At 42.6% G+C, this 23154-nt stretch overlaps 1 protein-coding gene across 2 annotated transcripts in view; it reads left to right on the forward strand.

The window, feature by feature from the left end:
* Window positions 1-23154, forward strand: part of LOC116942767 (protein diaphanous homolog 1-like) — a 123752-nt gene that overhangs the window by 93797 nt on the left and 6801 nt on the right. For both annotated transcript variants that reach the window (XM_032955025.2, XM_032955026.2), the window contains 2 exons: window positions 4654-4777; window positions 5732-5821. In XM_032955025.2, coding sequence (XP_032810916.2) covers window positions 4654-4777; window positions 5732-5821 — 214 coding nt within the window. The remainder of the gene's footprint in view (window positions 1-4653; window positions 4778-5731; window positions 5822-23154) is intronic.

Genomic DNA, 23154 nt, shown 5'->3' on the forward strand with positions numbered 1-23154 from the left:
ACCGGCATTCTACCCCGAGCAGACATGGAACCGCAAGGGACGTCGATACGAGAACCGGTCCTGTCAATTTGGCATCGCCAATACACACCTGCGCCTAAATTTTGCCAATGATGCCCAATGATCCACCGTTTGCGGCGAAGCATGGAATGTCAACGGGGCATAGTGTACGACATTTAGCGGGCAGAATGTTATAAATCAGTTCAAAAAGGATGGTCGCCAACGCACCAGTGTCGACGAGCATCCTGATTTCTACCCCCTCAATTGAACCAACAACAACAGACGAATCCGCGGTCGCGGCAACTACTCTATGGGCCAGCTCCGACCACTGACCTGGCCGGAGTGGCCAGTCAGCCCAGTCACCTTCCGAACCCCCCCCCCCTCACTGACACACGACGCGAACGGGAACCCGCGAAGCGAGATGAGTGAGGTTGAATTGTAGGCCGAGTGTGTGATGCTTCGCGACTCACCTTAAGGTGCAGTGGAGAGGAGGGCAGGCGGGCAGACAACGGCGGTGGTCCCGGGAGGCAACGTCGAGGCACAAGGCAATCCGACGCAATGTATCCCGGCAGGCCGCAGTTAAAACAGGCGGCGAGGCTGCGGCCCGGACGAGGTGTTGTCCTCCCCCGGCGTTGGAAGTCGTCCCGACATGCCATGCCGTCCCTTCGCCAACCTCTCCCTTGAGTTGACGCGCAGGCTTGAGCCGGCTCCGTGACTTCAGATGTATCCCGCGCCTCACAAGGCGGGATACACGCCGCTGCAAGAGCAGGTGAGCCTGAATGCTCTTAGCAACTTGTAGGGAACACAGGTCGTCGACGGCCGGAATGACGACGCGGAGATCCCTCGCAAACGCCAGCAGCTTCTCCAGGACCAGGGAGTCGAGACCCTCCTGGTCCATCCTGGGCAAGGCTGCCTTCGCCAACGCCAGCAGCGCGCTGCGGATGTCGAGGGGCGTCTTGGCCTCCCCCCACCTACGTGCAGCGAAGCGATGGCACGTGTTGGACGGCGGCCCGTAGATTGCCGCCATCTGTTTGAGCGCCTGCTGCAGCGTAGCCCTGTCCCCCGGCGGGATGGTGATGAACGCCGCCAGGGCATCGTCGTCCAGGGCGGCGGGAAGCGCCCTCAGCGCCTCCGCCTCCGTCTACCCCGCCATCTCACTGTTGGAGAGGATGCGCCGCTGGAAGGCCGCCCAGTCGCCTCCAGCGGCTGAGAATTCCTTGAGGGCGGGCAGTTGGCATTGGAGAGGTAGGGCAGACACCGTCGATCGCAGTGCAGCCTCGGAATTGGCGGGAACTCCGCTCTCCTGCGAAAACAAAATGGCGGCCACTTGCGCGGGCTGCGACGTGGAGGCTCCTGGTTGGCGGGAGCTTTCGGCAGGAAACCCGAAACTTTCGTCGGGAATTCCAGCTCCAACGGACGGGGACCCCCAGCTTGGGTCCAGGTCCCGGGTTGGTCTTGTCTTGAGGCGGAGGCAGCACGTCGATTCTTCGGGATCCCAACAACAGCCGGTCCCACTGGCTCGCTCCACCACTAGCCACGGCCCCCTTCTCGAACCGTCGATGAGGATCTTGCATGGACATGTGGTCCCCCCAGCCCCCCTTTTTGGGGTCCCTCGGGTGGACGTCCCCGGTCGCGTGTCCTCCATGGCCCCGTGGAACCTCGTTCCCGAAGCCGGCACCTCCCCCAGCACCCTATCCTCTAGAGCTGGCATTGCACCCAGCTCAGGATGCCACTGGTGTCCATGCTGGCAGTCCATTGTGTGGACTGGCCACATGCACACAGCGACCTCTAGCGATGTCGCTACAATTTTATTCCACGCAATCATCCTAATTGTATTGACGATAACATTTGGGTGATACTCAAAAATCTATTTACTTTCAACATTGCAATTCGATTTTGACACGTGCTTTATATACTCCCACAATCACCGCTGTAAGCATGTAATAGTTGGCAGCATCCGCACTGCACAGAACATGTACCTTCTGGCCTGCAGATTTATTCACGCCGGTTTTATTTCCATTTGGCCAACTGGCTTACCTGGGAGCGAATGGGTCTGACTTTGCAAGAGATTAACTTGTTTACAGCCACTAATCCGGTGGGTAACTCAGAGTGTGGCCTTATCGATATCGCTTTAATCCTATCCAGTCTGAGCACGATGCAAGTGCTTAGGCCACAGATTGAGAGGAGAAAGTAACAGGCCGTGAACTGCCGAGGGAAGATTTTCATCTGCCAAAATGCATTGCTGAAATTGAGATGGCCACATTGGGATGAATTCTTGATCATGAAAGCTATAGTTTTGTACAAGGCATACAAAATATATATGTTCTTCCTTTCGCAAAGGCAGCCAGATGAAACGAAGGGCTTGCGCACGAGTGTCCCTTAACCTGGTGGCAGGTGTGATCTTTTGGGCCTTTGTATGTCATCGCCTTTTCATTTCCTGCTCTACCACTTACAGCCTACCCTACAGCTGGAGCTACTGGATGGCTGTGGCAATTAAAGCCTGAATTGAATCTATTTTAGGACAGAATACATCCACAGTGTTGTGTGTGAGCGTATATGCATCGTATATAAAATGAAACGGTAATATTTATAAGCGGTACAAACTGGCTTGCAATACATTTTATAGCCAGATTGCACCGGAGCCCATCCCGCACTTGACAGTCACCTTCCCAGCTGTCGTCTTCAGTTATCACTGTGCAGCGGGGTCAGCATTCTGTCAGAAATACTAATTTAGACAGATTAACGGCCAAGCATTTTCAAGCAACAGCGAGATGCTGTAATCCCTAAGAGGAGAAAGCTGCACTGCATTGCATGTACGTGTAAATAAAGCATGATCCGCTGCAATCATCACACTGCAACTATTGCCTGTTGTTTTAATGCTGCGTGTTTGCTCGCCAGATTCAATTTACATCAAACGGCACTGCAGTTTTAGGCAAGCGGTGTGCTTCATGCCAGGTCACAGATCAGCCCCTTCAGTATTTAAAGCGAGTGACCTTAATGCAAGCGTGCTTTTTTCGGCAACTAATCTCACCTCTGTGAAGCCGCGAGCATGTGTGGATCAGGCTTCAGCATGCCGACAACCCACCCCGTGCCCCGTACTCCGATAATTGCGGGCAGCCCGGCATCGTTAATGGCACTTAGCGTCTAATTAATCACTGCTTGCATTCCCTGCACCTCATTATGAGTTGTGCAGGTGGCCACGATTTTGGATGGTATTTCACCAGCTTTCAAGAACATTGCATCGCACTAAACTTTACGTTTATATTCTAAACATGAATATAGCTGACTTGTGAAAATGGAGCATTTGCATGGAGTTTAATATTGTGTAAGTTGTCTGAATTGTTCATCGCTGTCTAAACGATATTCACTATTAAATTAATCCCATGTCTTGAGTGATTTTTCTTTCAACATAAAGAAAAAATAAAGCAAAGAAATAAATAATAATTGAACAAAAATATCTGCCATTTATTGGTTATTGGACAGATTTTTTTTTATAGCCTCAATCTGAAGTGAATTGGAAGCACATACTTATTACCTTGATTCTTGCAATGTATGAAAAGACTTGGGGCTTTAGCGAAATGAGGGAGGGAATTATGGGATTGACAGCTTGATGACGAAATTGATGTCCTCATTACCTGCGCTCGTTTTTGCCAATTTGCACTGCCTCTCGTGCGGGGAAAATGTGCTCAGTGGAAGCAACGGGAGGCCGGCTTTATGACGGAGGGATGCACGGAGTACATGGGCCCATGCAAGTGCATGCCCGCCGTGCCTCACCATATCTCTCGCTCTTAATTTTACGTATAATTCACTTCCAACTGCATTGTGTCCTCTTATTTTCCTATTTACTGGCATTTGGAATTGAGACGTGTGCAGGATTTGTAATGCGGTGCAGGTACACCTCCTTTCATCTGCCTTCACGTGGCGCCGTTTTTCATACGCGAGTGCCCAAAGAAATTAGGGATGCATTCAAAAGCACCGTTGTGACAACCAGATGCTGGCTCTTCATTCAATTCGTGTGCACTAACGGAAAACAAAATCGGACAACTGAGGGAGCATTGAACTTGGCAGATGCAGCAGTTGGAAGCAGAATTCTGCACTTTCCGGAGACTGCCTGAATCCTACTGGGACCCTCGGTGACTCTGGTAAACTTTATCAAACCAGGAGGAAGGCAAGGAGGCCCTCTAAATTATGCATGGTTTGATCTGCCTCTGTCTTTTCCGGTGCGCTTTCTGAGAGATGTTTTGAAATGTTTCTTCACCCTTTGCAAAAGGGCAGTCTACAGTTGATATTTAGACAAGGAGTTAATGGAAATTCTGGTATTTCTGTTGCTTTTGTTATTGTTTTTTTATCCCTTACTCCCCTTTTCATATCATTCATTCCTCATTGTCTTTGAAGTGTTGTAAAATGTAATCGTATGTTGTGGTTTGCACAAGGTTAGGAATGCTGCAGTTTATTTTTCTTAAAAAAAAAACCCAAATCAAAAATGATGACAGCAAAAAAAAACAATTCTTATTAGTGTGTGCTTGGGTACCCTGCTATTCATGGTTAACGGAATGCATGTTGTCTTCTGTTGGGTACTAAAGCTTCTATTTGTCAACATCTTTTTTTTCTTCCCCTCTGTGATGAAACCCTGTCCCCTGCCCCATGGGCCACCAGCAAGCAGTGAAGGATAACGTAAGACGGAGAGAGGCAGAGGAGAAAATACAAAAAGCACAGCTCGCCAAAGAGAGGGCCGAGAAGGAACGACTTGAGAAGCAAAATAAAAAGCGGTTACTAGAAGGTATCACAATTGTCATATTTCATATGTATATACATGCATATATGTTACGGTATGTTCTTTTCAGTTTTGGTCCTCTTTTTTACAAGTATTTCTTTGTGGGTATTCAAGATTCTGCTTAAGGTTGTCCATGTCGGCTCGATGCCCAAAATGTTTCTCCATGTGATGTGGGAGTCTTTCAAAGAACTGATCTCAGTTACTGAAGATGCATGTATGAATGTTAAAATTATTTCGCACCGTACGTAGCCAACCGAGATAATCGAAAGTGCGGGGGAAGGACAACAAACTCGACACAAAAAGCTGTTCTCAAGAAATTAGTTTTCAATCTGGTTTTAAAAGTGCATAGCTCCAGCGGTCTCCTAATATCGGAAGGAAGAGCGTTCCAGACGGCCGCAGAAGCGCACCTGAAAGCGCTGCGCGATGCGGTGACTACTGTCTTTGTTCTATGGAGAGCCAAAAAACGCTGCTGCGAGGATGATCCCATCGTGCGCAGAAACTCCCAGTACGTGGAGAGAAACGTCAGACATCGTCTAAATCAACGCTGGCATACAACCCGAAAGAAACGTCGAAGGGCTATATATTTTTCAAGCATTGTCATTTTAATCTTTAAAAGAATCAAACGAACGATACAGATGCATTTATTTTGAATTGTTCACGAATGTCAATAGAGATCTTCCAAACCCCCCCCCACCCACCAGAAAAATGATAATCCATAAGATTAAAGGGATTGTATTGTGAATCAATTGTTACCATATTCCATGTGCTAGATTACTGTATGCTAAACTATATGTGTAGGGTTTCTACTGAAACGTAAGATTGCTCTGTGACGTTAATATGAATTAACACTGTCAGCCACAATGTAATTTAATGTACCCTCAAAAGCAAAATGGTTTGTGAATCCGTGTAAAACAAGCATGCGTGCGGCATACACAAATAAATGCGCGCTTACACACACAGATGGAGATGAGACAGGTGTCATGGACAGTCTGATGGAGGCATTGCAGTCAGGAGCTGCCTTCAAGAGAAAACGAGCACCTCGGCAGCCAGGTAAGGACATCCTCTGTCACCTTCCAATGTATCCTGAAACCGCTTGTATACAAAACTCCGTGGCTTCTAAAGAAATGCATTCCCTTAACATCGTTACTCCCCCCCCCACCACATCCCACCTATTTTTACAAAAATATAGACAATTCAAGACAGTCTAGGGGAATATTAATTTAAAACTGGATCAATGAGGATCATTTTTGGACCATGACAAACCCAGTTCCGTTTTGGTGTCCGCGTAACGATCACAACTGGCTCAGCCGGAGTAAGCACCGCTTTATTATTATTACTACTACCAACCCCCACCCCCATAAAATGATATTCCAATCGACCTCGTGTCACCGAGATGAAGCTTCCATTCACAGCTTTGAAGTTATCTGTACATCACCCTGTATCAGAGAGCAGCCCTGGAAGTTGACATTATAGAACTACTTAAGTAATTTCAATAGCTTAATTTATCTATACTCAGAGCGCACACCTGTGAGCACAAATTTTTGAGCAGTGCTACTAATAATTACTTTAATTATATAAGGTCACTGGCATTCACTGGCTGCTACAAGCATATGTTCTATTACTTTGAAGTCGTATATATTGGGCAAAGATAGTTGTATGAGTCTTAGGATGTTAGAAAACAGAAGTGATTGAAGTGAAGACTTAAGTTTGCAATAGCTAGTAATTTAATATATTTATGTGTGCACATCATATTTGAAGCTGTTTGTGTGTGTGTATATATATGTGAGGAGCAGTAGTGCAGCGGCTAGCACACTGCGTTACGAACCCGGCGACCCGAGTTCGATTCCTGCTCACAGCCAACACCAGTGATGATTATCTGAACTGGTATGGGCATCCCCTAGGTAGACTCAGCCTCAAATGAGTATCTGGTGCAATGTGTAAACATCCCCACTGGGAAGACAAAGGCGGCCGGGCATGGTGCTCGCCACCCATCCACTCGTGTGCCATGCCAGCCATCATAGGTGCTCTCTAACAGCACTTGCCCAACAGTCTGTTTCAGCTTTACGCAGGATCTCTGTCTTTCATATATACACACACAAGTTCACATATCAAAGCTTACTTGATGTTTTAGACATAAAAAAGTTAATGTATAGTTTAAATGCAAGCTGCGTACATTGACAAAGTAGTGCCCTGCAGTAGCATTTACTAATTATAACATGAGATCCTCCCACCTGCACAGATATCCCTCTGTACTACCCTCCCTCATTGTTCCACTTCCTCTAGCAAGTCTTTTATGAATTAAAAAAACGGATGTTGCTTTTAATGTTAACATTTGCATATGGAGACTTGTAGCATATCTATAAATGTCCAATGAAATATTGTGTAAGCTTGATTTGAAGCTTTCGTGACTGCAGGAATCCATACTCTTTGGTTCTTTTGGTAAAGTCACCTAGTTAGAAATAAATAAAAATAAAACAAATCACAACGTTTCGATTGCAACACAAGCAATCGTCATCAGGTGGTAAACCCACAGCAAGAATGTTTTTTTTTTATGAAGTAGGAGAGAGAGAGCTGCCGTGGCAAGAGGTTATAAAGTTAAGAAGGGGGGAGGGGCAAGGGGGGAGAGAGAGGGGGGGGGGAGTGCTGCGTGAGCGCTAGGAGAGGGGACATGAGGCTGGGGGGGGGGGCAAGTGGGCGGGGCTGGAAGTGGCAAGCCGAGAAAGCTGGGGATGCGGGGGGAAATTAACTCGGAAAGATAGACTAGCACCCGGCAGGTATGATAGACACAGCCATCAAGCAGTTAACGGTTTTACCTGGTTAATAACATCCTTGCAATGATTGCTCAATTTGTATCCATCTTCTCGGTTGAAGTTATGTCTGTTTATATCGCTGGATGGCTTCATGAACAAACCTTTGATAGTAGCCAGAAGGTTTGCAGAGTACCTTGGTCTCAAAAAAACAATATCGTGCGAGCCCACCGCGTTATAACAATGGTCAGCCACGGCAGAGGTATTGGTTCTGCCGTGTTTCAGATCTGCCTTGTGTTCGCGGACACGGTCCGAGACATGTCGTTTCGTTTCCCCAATGTAACTGCACAACTTGTGTTGCAATCAAAACGTCGTGATTTGTTTTATTTTAATTTATTTCTAACTACGTGACTTTACCGAAAGAACCAAAGAGTATGGAATATTGTGTACTTTACACGCAGAGGTGGCACAGATGTGGGAGCGCTGAGCTGGCACCGCTGATCTTGGGTTTGAATCTGGGTTTTCGGCGCCTGCAATCAACCAGGGTTGTCATGATTTCTGCATGGTAACCAGTTATCGTGTTGAGTAAAAAATACGTTGCTTTGAATTTGATGCCTAACTAAATTCGGCTAATGCCGGTTTCTGTGTTTGGTTTGACTAGTAGTGTGGGTGGGGAAAGTGCTGCCTCCTAGTTTCTGCATCAAAGGCCACGAGGAGTTCTGCAATGTACGCTTCTGTGAGCCATTCTCTAGCAAGCGGGGTTAGAGAATTTATGGATGGATTCTTCAACTCATTATATGATCCAGATAGCGCAATCGGCATTAAGTGGAGAAAGAAGGCATAGAAAATAATGTATTTAAAACTAAAAAAAATATTTTACCAGGTAAGACCCACTTAGCTATATATCTCTTTTTCAGAAGCAGCCTGACACACAAATGATAGTTCATAGCAGCCAAATACTCTAAAACGCATGTTTCTGAATGTGGAGGGAAAAACCAGAGGATCCTGAAAAAATTCCACTCAACCACAGGGTCAGGATCCAACCCACAACCTCCTGTATACCAGGGGAGGGAGTTGACATCTCACCACCAGGGTGCCCACACCAAGAATCTTTCACTGTGCTCTAATACCAAGCATATTGTCCTTTTTCCCCTAGTTAATTTCCCTGCCTATCTCCCATTATCTAATTATTTTGCATGCTTGTAAATAAATTTCGATTTAAAGCTTTCGTGACTGCAGGGATTCATATTCTTGGTTCTTTCGTGACTTTACCGAAAGAACCAAGAATATATTTGTAAATAATTAGTGATTTACAACATGTGAACATTACCTCCAGCATTTTTCACACAATCTGCTATCAAGAGAAGTGTAACATATCCATTGCACAACATACTCTATGAATTCACTTGAAAAGTTACCATTATCCCTCCGTGACGTCTGCAGTTGTTTCTCTGTATTAAAACAAAGATTCATATGGAGCATGGGACGAAGGAGTGCTGGAGGAGTGGTTGAGGTGTGCTCAATCAATACTTTGGAAATTAGGTTTTAAAACTTTGAGCCCTATTTGATTGGCAGTTTCTGCACAGTCAGCGGTGAGCAGACATCAGTAATATAAAACCGGATTTCACTCTATATTGGATTTCCTTAGAAGTTGGAAAGGATAAACAAGATGAAGATGCGCGGTGTGTACAATATCATTTCATATAATGCCCATGAGTTCTTCTGCTGCAGTCAGAAAACGATTTGTTCTAAATTAGCAGAACGCCCATCGGCGTGTATAGTAGCTGATTTATAATTATCATTCAGAGCAGTGTTAATTTAAACTGATATTTATTTTCGTTCATACCTTTTTAGTAATGTTTTGTGCTGATTATTCCATTCCATCAACTGGCAGGCATGTATGTAATGTGCAATTTTGATGTAGGCCCTCATATGTACATTCACTGGGGTGAAGCGGCAGTATCGTGGCTAGCACACTCCACTATAAACCTGGAGCCCTGGGTTCATGGTTAACATCAGGTGTGAGTGATATTTGAACCGGACCTGGGCCACCCTCCAATCCTTCACCAACCCGTACTGAGCAACATGGTGAAGTGCGCTCAAAACAACCTCCATGGCCCACACAGTACGGGGAGGCCCTCATCCAGCAGTGGATTGACAAAGGGCTGAAAGTTATTGTGGGGTTGACGGCATCTGTAGAAAGGAGTCACTTTTGTGCATTGGTTCCTGTAGTGGCCCACGCCACATTCTTGAGTGCATTTTTTTGCGTGAGAGAGAACTGCTTCTAAGTACATCCATATATATTTTCATCTTCACCAATGTGCATGTACGCCCGTTCCTCCACACATCAGAAATATTTCAAAAGCAGCCTGCGCTTATGATGTTTCATCCAGCCACACAACAGTAACCAACCCGCACACTCGTTTTCGTAGATAAAAAAAACCTAAGCACAGAATAATAGTAAGGTTGATATTTCGGTGGATGTGTATTCAGTGCAATCTAGTTCTACAATTAGCTGTGGTCTTTTACACCAAGGACACATTAAAGAGCTGCCTGAGATCTTGTCGCACACTGTAGATAAATCACTCTAATTATGTCAGAGACTGCAATATGCACTGTCTCGGTTGAGAAACTATGAGCAAGGCAGAGTCACACGCTGGAAAGGAGGCTCTTCCTCCTATATGACACATTGGGTGTAATGGGATCACAATATTGTGCGAGCTGGGAAATCCATAAGGTTTGTACGGAACAACGCAATTGATTATTTTGGTAACTTTTAACAAACAGTCTGTACTGAATTTTAAAAAAAACGCTAAAAGCCCAGTCGGCTCAATTAAAGATTTTTGCAATACACCCTGAATATTTGTTGAGTTTAAACAAAAGTAGATTACATAGTGCTAATCGTAGAAATGTTCAAAACAAAGGTTCCAGTGTGTAAAAAAAAATGGTGATAATTTCCAGTGCATTAAAAAAAAACCTTGAATTTGTTTTATTTGGCAGCTCTGGAGTCACCCCTTTGGGGGGGGCGGGGGGGGGCCCTCCTTCGTTTGGTGTTGGGTTGCTGTGTATTTTGTGAAAGGCATTCACTGTCATATCTGACGGAATGCGCCTTCGACTTTTCCCACCAGCTGTCATCCATACAGAGACGCAAGAGGAATATTAAAATATTAGAGTCGTGCGAGAAACGATGGAGAGAGAATGTTTAGTTGTGGATCGATATGGATGGATTTTTAATAGCTATGGATAGTTAGATTTAGAGATGACTAATTGAATTGGTTATATTTTACAGTATAATTAAATTCTGGTATCAAATTTTTATAGGGAGAGATGGATGCTTGGAATTACATTGAGAGACGGAAGGAGGAACATGGATTAGAGAAACATGTGCAGGTCAATGGCATGATCAGTAATAAGAAACGTTAGTGGCCTTGAGCGGGAGACATCGATAGAGAGATCCGGCTACCGAGGAGATGGAGCATTGAAATGCCCTCGTGTGTAGGTGCTGGGCAGATCGTTAAATTACAGGACCATGACAGATGGTAACGGCTTGGAGAGGCATTCATCGAGCAGTGGATTGAGCTAGGCAATGAAGATGATTTTTGTAAGATGTTATATCACAGTTAAGGATAGGCGTATGACGGATAGAAAAATGAACAAATACGCCGCTCATGTTTTCTCTCCGCCTGATGACGACCACTTGTGTTGCGATCGAAGCGTCGTGAGTTTTTGTTTTTTTATGAATTATTTTTTATTTTATTCTTTTGCATCTACGTGACTTTATCGAAAGAACCAAAGAATATAAACACGCTCATTATTTTTGTTTGCACAGGCATTGCTTTTTACTGGCCTGCATGCACCATTGCTTGTAAGAGTTATTTGAAATCTGATGAGATTATGACTCCACATTTTAAAACCTTTGTCGTCTTTCGTGAGCCTTAATGCTCGCCTGCGCAACTTTGAAGTGCTCTTGAATTGTACAAGTCGATGTTTAATTTGTGGAATGGACTAAGAATCACACTCTTCCATAATTACTGTCAACTCTCCCTCTTATCATAGCAAGGGGTACCACTGTATAGATCCCTGTAGTTCTCTCTTGTTTTCCCACCCCAGGTCCAATTTTGTCCCAGTTTATATCTGTATATCCGTCCGTGTTTTGTACGTAGAAATAGTTAAAGCCAGAATTCTTCCTGTTCCTACCCAGTCATTCTCAACCCCCCCCCCCCCTGGCTTTGCCTATCTAGCCGGTGCCATGGCCGGTGGAGCTAGAGCTGCTTGGGACTGTGGCCTATCGTATAAGCTTCCAACAACAGGCAATCTCGAAGTCGAACAAATGTTTGCAGAAATTAGCCAGTTTCTGAATTATGCAAAAAAATACCACTGTCATGAGAAATGTGTAAATTTCATTGTCATGATAGGAAAAATGTACCGAGATCGGAGCATGTGAGAAAAAAAGACGTACAATTATAGAAAGTATTAACAAGCTCTTGTTTTTAAATTTCGATTTAAAGCTTTCGTGACTGCAAGGATTCATCTTCTTTGGTTCTTTCGGTAAAGTCACGTAGAATGAGAATAAAATAATAAATTGATAAAATAAAATAACACAATAATATTCTCACGACGTTTCGGCCACAACACAAGCGGCCTTCATCACCTGATGAAGGCCACTTTTGGCCTTCATCACCTGATGAAGGCCACTTTTGTTGTGGCCAAAACGTCGTGAGAATTTTATTGTGTTATTTTATTTTATATTTTATTCTCATTATGTGACTTTACCGAAAGAACCAAAGAAGAAGCTCTTGTTTCATCATCATTAGACCTCCTTTGCCAGTACCAAAATATAAGAATAGGGTTTTTCCCCTTTTTTTTGGTGTGGACCAATCAGTTTCAAGGACAATGCATATATTATCAGTGTGTTTTTTGTTTGCATTTTGACTGCAGGCATTGTGGTTAATGCAGACATGAATCCTTGTAAAAAGGTTTCAGTTTTGTTGCCAGAAAAAAGGGGAAAACCCTATTCTTAAGCTCTTGTTTGCTGATGACATCGTCATTATAATAACCAGTGGACATTAACAACAGGAAATTATTGAAGAACTTCAAAGAGAAGGCTGCCAAGTTTGGCTGAATATTAATTTGAGCAAAACAAAAGTCCGTACGCCTTATTTATTGAACTAAATAAAAGAAATATTGGAAGGACATAATGAGAAAACACAACACAATACGTATATCTAGGGCAGTTATTTAAGTCGAACAGAGATCAACATTTTAAAATAGAGGCAAGAGAGAACAGATTGGAGTGCTTTAGGGAAATTGAGAATTACAATGAAAATCAACATATTTGACATTGATTAGAAACATGGAAACTGATTTAAAAAAACATTGAATAAAACCTGACCAGTACACAAAGGGGCATGAAGATATGCATACTGGGAATTACACTGAGAAAGAAACGAATACGAGAATAAATTGCGATTCGGAGACATAATAATTTCGACTGCCAAGAAAAGTAAGTGAGCTTGAGTAGGATACCTCGCTAGAAAAGATGATGGGCAGTGGAAGAGACCGGCGATGGAATGGCAGCCTAAGGTGAAAAACCCCAAGAGAATGACCACCGCGGAGATCGAGCGAGGGGATTAGCTCATGCGCCAGAGCTACATGGATCTTGGCATTGTAAGTCTCTTAAAGTATGATGGTGGTGGTGATGATTATAATTTAAAAGCCATTTTTTTCAAACATGGTCAGTATTGTTATGGTTCATCAGGTTGCCTCTGGGCCCATTTACTTTTTACTCTACTATCATACAATATTGGAGATTAAAAAAAAAACTTTGGTGGCTGGCTCTGGATGGCTGGTGCACGGGATATATCGTCATACATATCTGAGTGATGACGTCATACGCAACCCACAGCGTTGAGCCAGATTCGTGCGTCGTGTTGACATCCACAGCTCCCCCCCCACCACTGCCCAAGCAAATACGTGGGCAGTGCAGGTTAATTTTATATTCGAACTACTCTTAATTTACACGCTCGGAATACATTATACGTTCATGGTATTGTTTTACAAAACAACATTGACGTGTTCAATTTTACCAGCACGTTCCATGTTGGACAAAGACTTGTGTTTATGAAATGATCAAGGCTTCGGGGGAAAAAATCAATCTGAATCTGAAACTGCTGCTACAAAGAGCATTGAGGACATATTAAGCCGACGATAATCCTACTTTACTTGGCAAATCTGTTTAAATCTGCAATTGTAATTTCTTACGCTCACCGTGTCGGCTGATTAAAAAAAAATGCTATGACATTTTATACGCATGTGGTGAAGAGCGACCCATCAGGCTGTTCTGAATCCTCGTCCTGGCATTATCTTCATGAACCTTGGCACTTATGTTTGGAATCAAACAGCAGGCATGTATTTTTGATACTATGAATCAAATCAAAATGTATGATGAATGCCTTTACACAATGCAAACTATATTGCAACAGTAGTTTTTTGGCACAACAGTTTTCATATATATACGTATTTTTGTCTCGAATAATGAAGACACAAGCATTTCAGTATGACTGCGTATCTCGATGTAACGCTCATTGAATAGGCTGCATGGGAATACGGACGATTTTGGTTTTAATAAATGAGAATCTATGGCAAGTTCCATATTGATTGCATTTCACTGTGTGAAAAAGTATAGCTGTTTGTAGCGGCATTGCAGTGTATGCCATAGGAGTGGTTTTCCAGTCAATCATTCAGGGTCAGCATCTCGTCTCTGTAATCTTCGCCCCATCTGCTCGCATTTCCCATTTTGTCCTTTGGCGCAGTCCATTGCTGACCTGGGTGAATTGTTTCACCAACGAGAATGCCACGCACTGGAGTAAAACGTCATTGCAACTCGAGGTGAACTCTATAAATGGGTTACCTGATCACTTTGAGTATGTTTTGTGGAAGATGTATATTTTTTTAAAGCAAAGAATAAGCAAAATAAAAATCCAATATGTGAACAATAGCCTTCATCATCCTTGACTAAAAAGAAAATGAATAATTTTTGAAAGGTCAAGGAAACCTGATTTTAAAAAATGTATATTAAAATTAATTAGGCTGATCTTGGCACAGCATGCCTTAGTTTCCATTGAATTTTAATTTGGTCTAGTGTAAGTGGCTTTCAGAAATGAACATATGAGGGCAGTCTTATGGTGACGATTCGAACTGAACGCAGACTAAATTAAAAGATGAGACTATTTCGTGTGGTAACAAGCATGCTCTCTGATCCGTTCGTGACCATGCATATGCGTCCATATACAGCCCTTTATTTTTCCAGTGCTATGCGTGGGTCGTGAAGGCTGTTCGGTCATCGTGAATGCAGCGAGTATATACAGTAAAAGCTTTGATTGCGAGCATAATTCGTTCCGGAAAAGTGTTTGTATTCCAAAGCACTCGTATATCAAAGCACTCGTATATCAAAGCACTCGTATATCAGTTGTGATCACGTGACGCTCGGCAGTACAAAGCGTACACGTACTGCTCGTATTGCAACACCTCGCACGTTTATTAAATTAATATTTATTATAAAAAAAATTGCACGTCTTGCAAAACACTCGCAGACCAAGTTACTCGCAATCCAAGGTTTTACTATACTCGACAACATAGAAGTCTCGTTTAAAGATGGATTTTCCTAAACTACTCTCTGCTGCCTCTAACATAGGTCCCATGGCAGCCTATAGCCACCCGTCTGAAATGTGGTGCTCACTGTCTCCAAGTGCCATATCCAGATTCAACCCGGCTTAGCTTTCCAAGACCTGACATCGGGCGCACTCCAGGCGATGTGACCGGAGGCCATATCACAGCTTATGTTGTGCTCAAATTTCCGCTCGTCAGTGTAGAGACGCTGTTGATTGTCATTGTTTTTTTTTTGTTCTTATGACAGGCGGACAAAAACTCATTCTCCATCCTAAGGCTGATACCCCAACCTTTGGCACCGAGCACCACAGTTTGATATATTACCAACCACAAACCCTTTTTAATGCATTTTTTTCTGGCTCCATTGTATAAAACGAGAAGGGGGGGAAATGACGAGACAAAAAAGTGTTTTTTTTTGTTGCGTATCGAAAATTATTTATTAAGCATAGCAGCATAATTACTCTCCCTAGTTATTTAATAATGGATTCCCCCCGGAGAGGATTTGCTAAGGGTGGTTTCACAGGCATCTCCTTGACAGCTCTCTCGGGTGAAGAAGCTTGGTTAGTGGATGGCGAGAGATGGGCTGCAAAAAGCTATTAACTCCACTGGGCCGCTTTCTGACTCTATCTGCATGACTGACAGCAAAGCAAAGGCCCATTTAAAGTGTATCACTCCAAAAGGCAAGTGGCAGCATTGAAAATGAGAGTGGAAAGCAGATTTTTTTTGTATACTTTATTTGTTTATTTACTTATGTGCTACATTGATAAATTACATTATGTTCTGCCCACCGAGCTATGTAGGGACTAAATGTGCAGGCCGTTTTATATGCAAACGGGGAGAAAAGTGTACATGCTCATCAGACAAATTTGCGGTCGCACTCACGCACACCACACCACACACACACACCGGCGTGTCAGTGTGGCCGTGCCATGGGCAGGCGTACGCACACACTGGCCGTGCGTGCGCCTTGCCCAGGCTTACAGGAGGGCAGACAAACAATGAGGGGCCTGGTAATGAAGCAAGTTGTAAACTAGCGTATAAGTTGAAGGAGACGGATGCTCGTTTTTGGGGGATTTACTCTCCGGCTTGCCGATCGGCACAAACCGAAACGCCTTTGAGCCCGAAAAGCACTCGCAGCAGCCACACAGGCGCTGCCGGCAGGGAGCACCGTAGACATTTTGTGTTTTTAAGTAATAAAAAAAAACAGCCATCTACACGCACACACCGCCTCTGAGAAGCCAGCACACCGTGAACTGCGTGTGTAGCCATGGAGGAGAGGGGGGGGGGGTAAAAGAAACACACTCTTGGGAAGTGCACATGAAGTGCTTAGATTCTGTGATCTGAAGGCCCTCGTGCTGTTAAAAAATTTCACGCGATTGTGGAGTCAATTTTAGATTCTGGGACCACCAAAATCCGATGCATCATACATGTTTGGACATACATAAATGTATACAATGCATGAATAAGAAATCGCACGTGGTACTACAATGTGTTGCCCGCACGTAGAATGGCTAGTCGCTTGCTTGCCCCGTGTTGCGCCCTGTGAGCTGTCCGTGCACAATACATCACGAGTCTTGACTGGCACCTTACCAAATGAAAATCCCATTAACATGCATGCCGGCACAGCAAGTGCCATACACCCTTGTCCGTAGTATTGTAAAAGAAAAAAAATCTTTCTAATTTGTTTTTATCAGCCTGCTTGACCTACTTGAATGCTTCTACTGCAATTAATTAATATAAGTGTGGTGTGTGTGTGTGCGGGTTGTGAAGGCACACGAGGGTTCATTACTTTGGTGTTGAGCTGCTCATACTTTTTAGATTAACCCAAGTCCATTAATTTGTAAATGTTGACCTCTTTTTACAATTAATTGTATTCTACAATACCGAAACGTTGTTTTCACTGAAACATTTTGAATCGTCACGGCTTCATCCTTCAAACCACTGTCCAATTAACAGCCTTTCACACAATGCAGAAATGGATAAAGCTATTTGACTTCCAATCTGACCCAGGATATATTTTTGGAATTGATTTGCAATGAACACATACAATTGCTTGGATGTTGTTGCAAAGGTACAGATTTTGTATTATTCTTTGTTGTGCATTTAAAAGTAAATACAATGGAAGGTAATGAGATGATGTAAGCTACCATCGCAAGCTGTCGCTTGCAAGTCACACCATTGGTTGCAGATACATCTGGAGAACAAAGATGCTTCTAAACACCTCCCACTGTGACCAGCCAAGAGGGTGGCAGCCATGCGACAGTGAGCGCTCGTCTTGGCTTGTGTGGCGTTTCCACTGTTAGTTTAATAATGGATGGTAAAAGGTCAACAGTTTTTACCAATTGGAAACAGTTAAGGTGGTGCAAGCGCAGGCTTTTGATGAATGCTCTGTCTACTCTGTAATTAAGCCTGCAGGACTCTTCATTATTTTCTCTTGCTGCTGTTGTTGCTGCTGCTGCTATGAATTGCTGTGGGTTGCGTTACAAAGATGAATTTATTGGTATGCACAGCAGGACTCGTGCACATTTTAGCAGGCTGGAGAGAGAGGAATGGCTGCTGTTAACTAGGAGAAGGAGTTGCAGGGTGCTCAAGTGCCACTGCGTTATATTTTGTGAATGTGGTAAGGGGCAGGATCGAGGTTCTTTGCAAGGCAGAGAGGAGGAGGGGCCTCTTGGGTGTGGGCGTTGGTGTGAGGGGTTTTTGGGGGATGGAACGGGTTCGGCATGAGATGGTATTTAAAGGGCAGGCGATAGGGAGCATTTGTGATGAATCTCACGTCCCAACTGGTAAAAGGTCTCGGCGCTGCGGCGGTTCCAACTCGTATTGATATGCAAAGCTCGAGAATTTCCATTTCTGAGCCGCCCTGCCAGGAAGCCCTTTGTGAGTCCTCGCCATGCGTTGATGGCGCACCTCATCTACAATTCAGTGAACGCCTGACACCATTTTTTTTTTTGGGGGGGGGGGGGGAGGAGAGTGGGTTGGGGGGAAGAAAATTGATTTTAACTTCATACGGAGTACTTTTTTATGACCCACGTAGGGGTGTGGTGATCCCACGTATACATTTAAACTTCGGATAATTATATTTCCCTGAATTAACATTGAAACGTGTTTTTTTTTCTGTATGTTGATAACGAGAGATAAAATAAAAAATGGTGATGATTTACAAAAAGTTAATTCTGATAACGTGACCTTCATTTACATTTATGCATTTGGTCACAGTAATCCCCAAGTTTAACGTTCATAGGAAATAGGTGGAAAACGAATTGCATTTGAGTCCTCAAACGATGCTTGGAAACAGCAAAAAAACGGATCGAAGTGGTCAAAATGAACATTGGAAAGCAGCACAACTAAAGTTGATGATTTGAAAATATCACCGTAACTGTGAGCCAAGTGCAACGATATTGCATGGGAGAGATAATGTCATGAAACTAGGAAGTGACTTTTATTCAGATCCCTTGTAAAAAAATAATAATAATCATATACCCCTGTAAATGAATCAATTTTTGGAAGAAGGAGGTGGGGGGGGATGGTTCAGATGTCCCACTTGAAGAAATAACTGCTGCCCTTCGTAGTATGAGAGCACAAACAGCTCCTGGAATTAGAGGAATAGCTGTGTACATCATTCCAGAAGAGGAACCAGGTGTTGTAATAAACTGAGCGAACCTGTTGCATAGCATATATGTTTACGCATAAAATAAATGCCTGAATTGTGGATTGATGCCTCAATAATTCCTGTTTTGCAATGGAGACATCACTTGTTTGAATCGTCGCAGTCTCATTAGCCTGTTGTCACATAGACAGTATATAGATTGTTCGCGAAGATCATTGGGGAACTGAATATTGAAGAGGCCAAATTAGAATGTGAACAAGCTGAATCTCGATTAGGTTTTTCTACCATGTATCACATACAATCAATCAGATTTGTGAAAAGACATGAAATTTGTTGGAGATTAAAACAGTCTTTCAAACTAATGGCAAATGATAATCAATTGGGCAATTGCTTGGTTGCATTTAATCTTATATCGAGTCAAACATAATCTAAAAATGTTAAAACAACCACAATTAATACACTTCTGGATAAAAGCCTGTCTGCCCCATCGGAATCTCTCACTGTCTTGCCGATGGCAAAATCCATCTCACTCCTGCACATGAGCTAATCTCATCGCTTCCATCTCCTTGGAGGTCATCTCAACCATCTTTCCTCCTTTGGCTGCCATTCTGTCACCAGTCACGTCCATTGGTAATCATTCCTTCTAGCAATGTGCCCGACCGACAGCCACTTGCTCTTCTTAACAGTCAATAGCATGTCTTTAATGCGTGTTAGTTTTCAACCATGTTGGCCTCGCTCTCTATCCCTCAGTGTAATTCCCAGCATGGTTCATTCTCAATGCTTCTTTGTGCGCTTCTCAGTCTTTGTTCTGTGTTTGTGTGTGTCGGTGTTAATGTTTTCAACCCACGTATAATATCGGACGGTATCCACCGAAATACGTGAAGTACATTAATAAAATGGCACTTTTGAAATTCTACATGAGGAAATGCCCTCTCACACATGGCATGCTAATTGGAGTACTGACCGAAGGAACTAACGTGGGCACAGTGTAATGGTTAGATTTAAAAGTCAAATCACTCAGGTGCTGCCACCTGGACTGATCGCAATTGCCTCTCATGCCCACTGACAGTCTAATCTCTGCGTGCAGTTTTTTTTGAAAATCAGGGCCTTTTCAATGTATGCTGGCATAGTATAAAGCAGTATTTATTTTAATTGGTTGCTATGCAGAGCATATATTGTCATTATCTACGTTGACCCAAATATCTTAATATTTTATAGATGAACAGTGTATATAGTTTACCCATCTTCAGATCTCGACTAAAAACGTATCTGTTTAACATGGCTTTCTCTCTCTAGTTATTTTAAACCCTAATTTTCACTTCCTCTTTACTTGGTTGTTCATTATTTTCTACCTTGCCATGCATAGCGCCCTGAGAATGATTGTTTCAGGGTGCTTTATAAATTTAAATCTTTCTTAGTATTCATATGATGCAAATATCCAATTCCTGAAAGATTCTGCTTTATGCTTCGTCTTTATAAAATTACTTGAGATTTTTTTTTTATTTAAACACCGAATGCACTACATTACACGCAAAAACATAACAGGCATTAAAACAAAATATATAGCAATCGTGTACGCACCATGACATGTGGTAAGATTTGTCATTTTGTGATAAATAAAATAATGAACTCTGCCAGCGTGAATCATGGCGAGGTAACCACATTTTCACCATCAGTAAAGTTCATTTGTGCATATAGCGTAATTAAATGCTCTTCATGAATGCACACTGCTTGTATACGGTACAGAACATCAGTACTACGTTACACGGGCATTGGACAAGATAAGCTGTTCTGCATGGAACTTGTAACAAACCTTGTCACCTTTTCAGTCAATTTTATATATATGTATATAAAATAACCAACATAAATACCTGTTCGTTTTTCCTATAAAATGATAACCCCATTATGGTCCAACAAAGTAACTTGTATGAAGAGACTATAATAAGAACAAGGACTCATATTTGAACAGTATGTACTGGCACGATATGTTAGTTTTCATACGTTTGTAAATTCTGCTGTTGATGTGCACGCTTGTTGCCAGTAGATGCTGCTAGTACATTATTACTCTCTGACACTGTTATTTCCTGACTGACGCCTGATTTTTTTTTTTTATCTGTGAAGCCATGGTCTCTTTGTTTATGATTTCATGGTGGCTCAACTATCTATGTTGATTTTGGCCTGAAAGAGGAATGGTCAAGTGCAGATCCCATCACAGCCAGTCAGGAATGAGCAATCCTGCTCTTTGCTCATTTTGACTGTGACTTTGGAATGGCCTTCAAACAGTGGAAATGAAAATGGAAGGGGCCGGTGAAAAATAAATTCCACCCCTGTTATTTTCAACTACCCTGGAAGTGATTTATTTGTGTTGGAGATTGAAAGTGTTTTTTTCTGCTCCAGCTCAAGGCAGGTGGATTGTTGCAGAAAACTGATTTCCTGATACACCAAGCATTCAAGTGCAGCCATTAAAAAAAATAACTCTCCGCAAAAGATAGAAAATTACGTTTTTTAGTTTACATTTTCCTGCTCTTTGCCCAACTGACTCAATTTGGTTTTGGAATGGAACAGGTTTGAAGATCAAAGAAAGATAAAAATATTAGTTTGATCATTTGAAGCTCAAGGATGGTGTGTACATTTTCCATGTTGTTGCTGGTTTGTCAACAAACAGATGCCAATAATTGTGCATTCTTACAAGTAGTTTTCCCTTAAGTGTGTTCTAAAGACCATTGTCAGACGAACCTAGGACTGAATTGTTTCGTGACAGCATGGCTTAGTTTGGCATTTGTTGAAAAATGGACCCAAACTGGGAATTAAATCCACATGTAAGTAAACTGATGGCTGAGAAACTGAGGTGATAATGTAACTGATTACAGTCAGATGTGAAGAGATAAATCATTATCGGAAGAACATTGTCATACTGCAATAGTTTACACAGATAATATTAAAGCGTGAAAAGTAAGTCAAGCTAAGCAATATTTTATAAACATTAATAAGCATGGCTTCTTATTAATGAATTTTGATTTAAAGCTTTCGTGACTGCAGGGATTCATATTCTTGGTTCTTTCGGTAAAGTCACGTAGAAGGGAAACAATAAAATAATAAAAATATAAAACAATAAAATTCTCACGACGTTTCGACTGCAACACAAGCAATCATCATCAGGTGTGAAAACCACAGCAAAAAACTGTCACTTTTTTCAAATTTTCTTGCTGTGGTTTTCACACCTGATGATGATTCTTATTAATAGTTTATTTTTCTAGGAAAGGAAATATATATAGTCTGCCGGTCGCCAGCGATGCAGAACCCCCAAAAATGCAAAGTATCGAGATATAATTACGGCAATACATTTGATGGATGTTATCGTGGACTGTACCGATAGGCCACATTGAAATGCTTGGGACATTTGAGATTGCTGGATCGTAATCTGAATTTTAAATGTGTTCAGTTCATTTTGGGTCACAATTATAATCTGTTATACTATAAGCCATGTGAGCAATCATACGTGAGTATATCACGTGTGCTGGAGTAAGACTTGTCTCCAGCAGGAAATACTTGTCCAGCAAGAAAGAGCTGGCCAAATAGAGTACCTTCTTCATTTGTTGTGCTTTAATTGAATGGGATGACTGATTTGTGAAGACTCATTAAGGCCAAATGAAGTATACGTTAGAAACCCTTGGGTGAATATTAAATGCTCACAAGCTTGATTTATCTTCTTTGGTTCTTTCGGTAAAGTCACGTAGAATGAGAATAAAATAATAAATTGATAAAATAAAATAACACAATAATATTCTCACGACGTTTCGGCCACAACACAAGCGGCCTTCATCAGGTGAAGGGAGCGAGACTGTCTGGTAGGACAGACTGTCTGGTAGGACAGACTGTCTGGTAGGACAGCGCTGTCCTACCAGACAGTCTCGCTCCCTTCACCTGATGAAGGCCGCTTGTGTTGTGGCCGAAACGTCGTGAGAATATTATTGTGTTATTTTATTTTATCAATTTATTATTTTATTATCATTCTACGTGACTTTACCGAAAGAACCAAATAAGATGAATCATTGCAGTCACGAAAGCTTTAAATCGAAATTTAAGCTTGAGTTATTTAAGTGTTGAGAATTCATTATTACAAAAGTCCATATTATACCCATAGTGCAAAAATGCCTCGTCATTTGCACTTTGGTCTACAGAAATATACTGTACATGCATGGATTGTAAAATGGTGACACGGTGGTTAGTGTACTATACAGTACTATGGTTCTAGTGACCCTGGGTTCATTTCCAGATCCTTGCATAGCTGTGGCATTTTGACATTCTCTGCCCTGTATGTGCCTTTCGTACTTTTGTACAAGTGCTGATACAGTGGT

This window comes from Petromyzon marinus, chromosome 16, assembly GCF_048934315.1.
Source record: "Petromyzon marinus isolate PM22_M1 ecotype Great Lakes invasive population chromosome 16, UKy_Petmar_22M1.pri1.0, whole genome shotgun sequence".
Lineage (NCBI taxonomy): Eukaryota > Metazoa > Chordata > Hyperoartia > Petromyzontiformes > Petromyzontidae > Petromyzon > Petromyzon marinus.